This window comes from Ipomoea nil, unplaced genomic scaffold (assembly GCF_001879475.1).
Source record: "Ipomoea nil cultivar Tokyo-kokei standard unplaced genomic scaffold, Asagao_1.1 scaffold1977, whole genome shotgun sequence".
NCBI classification, from domain to species: Eukaryota; Viridiplantae; Streptophyta; class Magnoliopsida; order Solanales; family Convolvulaceae; genus Ipomoea; species Ipomoea nil.
In genome coordinates this window covers 509,142-513,629 of record NW_017618405.1, presented here as the reverse complement: position 1 = coordinate 513,629, position 4,488 = coordinate 509,142, and the positions used below count along the sequence as shown (strand labels likewise).

The 4,488-nt window shown below is 43.4% G+C and overlaps 1 protein-coding gene across 1 annotated transcript; it reads left to right on the top strand.

The window, feature by feature from the left end:
* The first annotated feature begins 864 nt into the window (after positions 1–864).
* Positions 865–1,490, top strand: LOC109147115. Its single transcript, XM_019294762.1, has 2 exons — positions 865–1,063; positions 1,162–1,490. The coding sequence occupies exons 1-2, from the start codon at positions 865–867 to the stop codon at positions 1,488–1,490; spliced, it is 528 nt and encodes a 175-aa protein (XP_019150307.1).
* Positions 1,491–4,488: the final 2,998 nt, after the last annotated feature.

The following is a 4,488-nucleotide window of genomic DNA, read 5'->3' as shown; positions in this document are numbered from 1 at the left end:
CGTCGTAATTCCAAATTCCTATAAGGAAACTGATAACCCCCTATTCTCAACAACTTCTGGCACGCGTATAGCAGCAACTGAACGCGGTGTAGTGGTGATGGATCCTAAACGACGTCGGGAAGAGATTAGTGAACATGATACTGATGATGAGTGCATGGATGTTGAGCAAGGCCTTTCAAAAAACTTGCAGTTGGCGGGTACTGGTGTTTCCTAGTCCCGCCCTTCATAATGAGTGTCCTTAGCTGGAACTACCGGGGGTTGGGGAGTCCCTGAACAGTTCGTGAGTTATTAGGCCTTGTGTCTAAAAAACGTCCCTATTTTGTGTTTTTAATGGATACAAAATCAAACAAGGAGAAGGTGGAGTTTGTTCGTACGAGAATTGGTTTTGACGGATGTTTCTGTGTAGAAAGTGTGGGCATTAGCGGGGATTTGGTTTTATTTTGGAGAGACAAGGAATGGGCAACACTGCTGGGCTACTCTTCAAATCATATAGATGTGCTTATAACTCTTCCCGGTAAACCTCAGTGGCGGCTAACATGCTTTTATGGCTATCCTCAGAGGTTTAGGAGACAACAATCATGGGACTTATTACGACATCTTAAGCATCAGGCAACTCTCCCATGGTGTGCAATTGGTGACTTTAACGACTTGGCTTGTCATACGGAGAAACGGGGTCCACATCCACATCCTGACTCTCTCATTCGGGGATTCAGAGCAGTGCTAGATGATTGCAATTTAAATGATTTGGGAATGGTAGGCAACTGATTTACATGGGATCGCGGGAGAGGAACAGAAGCTTGGGTTGAGGAAAGGCTTGATCGAGCCCTTGCTACTTTGGATTGGTCTGATATTTACAATGAGGCAATGGTTCACAATCTACTGGTACAATCATCGGATTATAGTGCTTTATTACTGGATCTTGAAGGACAGCCTAGAGGAACAGTGAGAAACAGATTTAGGTTCGAATCATGTTGGTTATACGAGGAGGTCTGTCGGCCACTGGTCGAAAATGCATGGATGAGATCAGTGGGCAGTGATTTCCAGCAGCGGATTCTGGAGTGTGGTAGGAGTTTGTTTAACTGGGGTGGTGACTATTATAACAAATTTGGACGTCGTATGCAACATTTACGCAATAGGCTAAAAATTTTGCGTGATAATAAGACCTTGCGGCTGTTAATGAATACCTCTCTACGCAACATGAGCTAACTGTTTTATCATCCCAGGAGGAGTTATATTGGCAACAACGGGCAAAACAATTATGGCTAAAAGAGGGGGATAGTAATATGAATTATTTTCACAAATCTGCCTATGCACGGAAACGAAGTAATTATCTCAAGCGTATCAAGAATGCAGATGATGATTGGGTGGAAGGGCCTAGCATGAAAGCGGTAATCTTGGAGTATTACTATGACATCTTCAAAACCGCTTCAACCTCTGTCAACTTTTTGCATCATGTGCAGAAGTGTGTAACGGACGATATGAATTCTTGACTGCTCCGTCCCTTTACACATGAAGAAGTGAAAGAGGCTCTTTTTCAAATGGTGCCTGAGAAAGCCCCGCCGGGGGCTTGACGGTATGACGCCTGCGTTCTATCAAAGGTTTTGGCCTGTGGTTGGCCACGACCTGTGCTGCTTCGTGTTGGATTGCTTGAACAGGCGCTGCATTCCGGAAGGGCTTAATAATACAACCATTGTTCTCATCCCAAAGAAGAAAGTACCAGAAAACGTGGGAGACCTACGGCCGATCGCTTTATGTAATGTAGCCTATAAGGTCTTAGCCAAAGTGTTAGCCAACCGGCTAAAAGAGGTATTAGAGGGGGTAATATCTCCGACCCAGAATGCTTTTATCAAGGACCGTTTGCTATCAGATAATATCTTATTAGCCGGGGAGATAGGTCATTACCTACGAAGGACGCATCAAGGAACGGTGGGTTGGGCAACCTTGAAACTTGATATGGCTAAAGCATATGATCGCATGGAGTGGAGTTTTTTAGAGGCAATGCTTGGAGGTTTGGGGTTTGATCCTGCATGGGTTCAGCTATTATTAATGTGTGTGACGACCATCAGTTACAATATCACTGTAAATGACGAACCAGCAGGTAATGTTGTACCTACGAGGGGTATTCGCCAAGGAGACCCCTTGTCACCTTATTTGTTCATCATCTATGCTGAAGGTCTGTCTACTCTTCTCAATCGGGCAGAATCGTGCGGTGATATGCATGGTATTAAGATATCCAGGAACGCGCCTTCTATTAATCACTTGTTGTTTGCCGATGATTGCCTTCTGTTTTTCAGAGCATGTCCACGTGAAATGGAAGTGGTGAAAGACAGACTGGATGACTATTGCGTAGCATCCGGGCAGAGAATTAATTTTGATAAATCTAATATCATGTTTAGTGCCAGTACACCAACCAACATGCGGGATTTTATTGCTGAGTATCTTGATGTGCGCCAAACAGATGATCTGGGTAAATATTTGGGACTCCCTTCTTTCTTGGGCCGTAACAAAAAGGTTACTCTTAGTTTTGTTGAACAAAAGTTGAGAGACCGTTTAAGTTCATGGCGAAATAAATTCATTTCTAAAGCAGGAAAAGAGATACTGCTCAAGAGCATTGGCCAAGCCCTACCAATCTTTACTATGTCGGCTTATTTGCTTCCTTTGAGCATATGTGAAAGTTTAGAGAGGCTTATGAACCGCTTTTGGTGGGAGAATAATGGCACAACTGGTAGAGGAATTTCTTGGCTTAGCTAGTCTCGTCTATGTACTCCCAACCAGAATGGTGGAATGGGTTTCAAGAGAATTCATGAGTTTAATTTAGCCCTTCTAGCTAAGCAGGGATGGCGTCTGATGACCTGCCCGGGATCTCTGGTTACCAAAGTCATAAAGGCTCGGTACTACCCCCACTCTGATTTCTTGGAGGCGGAGTTGGGCAACAACCCGAGCTATCTATGGAGGTCAATTTTAGCTGCAAAAAGTGTTCTTCGGGAAGGAATGGCAAAGTGTATTGGTAATGGTCGAAACACAAAGGTGTGGGGTGCTCCTTGGCTGTTGGACAAATCCAATTCGACGCTGAATACGCCGATTGTGGATGAACTAAGGGACGCGCCGGTATCTGGTTTACTCACAGCCAATGGTGAATGGGATACTGAGGTGCTACAAGACATCTTCGTTGCGCAAGACATCCCTAGAATCCTTGCAACACCTGTTTCGGTGGATTATGAGGATGAGTGGTATTGGAAGGATGATATCAACGGAAGGTACACTGTGAGCCATGGCTATCGCTCCTTGATGGCAAATAGGGAAACCCCAGAATCTCATCTTGAGTTCACAGAATGGAAGTTGTTATGGAAACTGCCAGTGCCTCCTAAGGTTAAAAATTTCCTTTGGAGATTTTTGAGGAAGGTGTTGCCTGTTCGAGAAAATTTGAATTCCAAACATGTTTATGCGGGAGGAGGCTGCTCTTTTTGCGCATATGAGTATGAAACCATCGAACATCATTTCTGCGAGTGCCAGGCAATCAGCCCGTTGTGGGGTGGTAGTGGTCTAGACGGAGCTGTGAACTTGTATTATTTTATGAATGTTGCTGTTGTTACATTTCCAATCGCAGAGAGGATCAAGGTGGCAGCACGACTGTGGGTTATTTGGAATTCACGTAATGAAGCCGTGTGGAGAGACAATATGGCGTCCTTGACATCCATGCAGAGCCATATCCATTCATCTACTGCTCTTTGGTTGCAGACTTACGTGCAGGGGGGAAACACATCCACACAATCTCCTCCCGTGTCTAATCATACACCTGGTTGGAGTCCCCCGTCGGTAAATTTCATAAAATGTAATGTTGATGCAGCCATTTTTGCTGATGGAGCGGGTTTTGGCGGTGGTACGAGACGAAGAGGGTAGGTTCGTGGCTGCTTGTAGTGCGAGGTTAAACTGCCAAGATGACCCTTTCATGGCGGAAACAGTGGCGGTGAAGGAAGCCCTGAAATGGTTGAAGACTAATCATTTTAATAATGTTATTCTTGAATCTGATTGCTTAAATTTTTGTTCGGCTTTTAATTCATGTAATTTCAACCTTTCCTATGTTGGTTTGATTGTAAAGCAATGCCGTGTGCTTGCTTCAGACATTGGGAACCTTCGTGTTCGCCATGTGAATAGGTCAGCGAATCATATAGCTCATGTCTTAGCACAGGCTTCTGATTCTTTGTCTGCCTTAGGTTCGTGGTTTACGGTGCCACCAGCCTGTATCTCATTCCTTTTTGATGTTTAATGAAATTCATCTTTTCCTTTCAAAAAGTATTATTGAGTTTCCTTTTTCGATCTGGAAAACCATATTTTCAATATAATAACAAAAGATTTAGAAAACATTTTTTTTCCATATTTTTTCAAATACAAAACTACACATAAAATTATCTATAATTGTTATTATTAGTACCTACAAACTTCAACTTCACTTATTTATCAATTCATATCTTTTAGATACCCAACTAT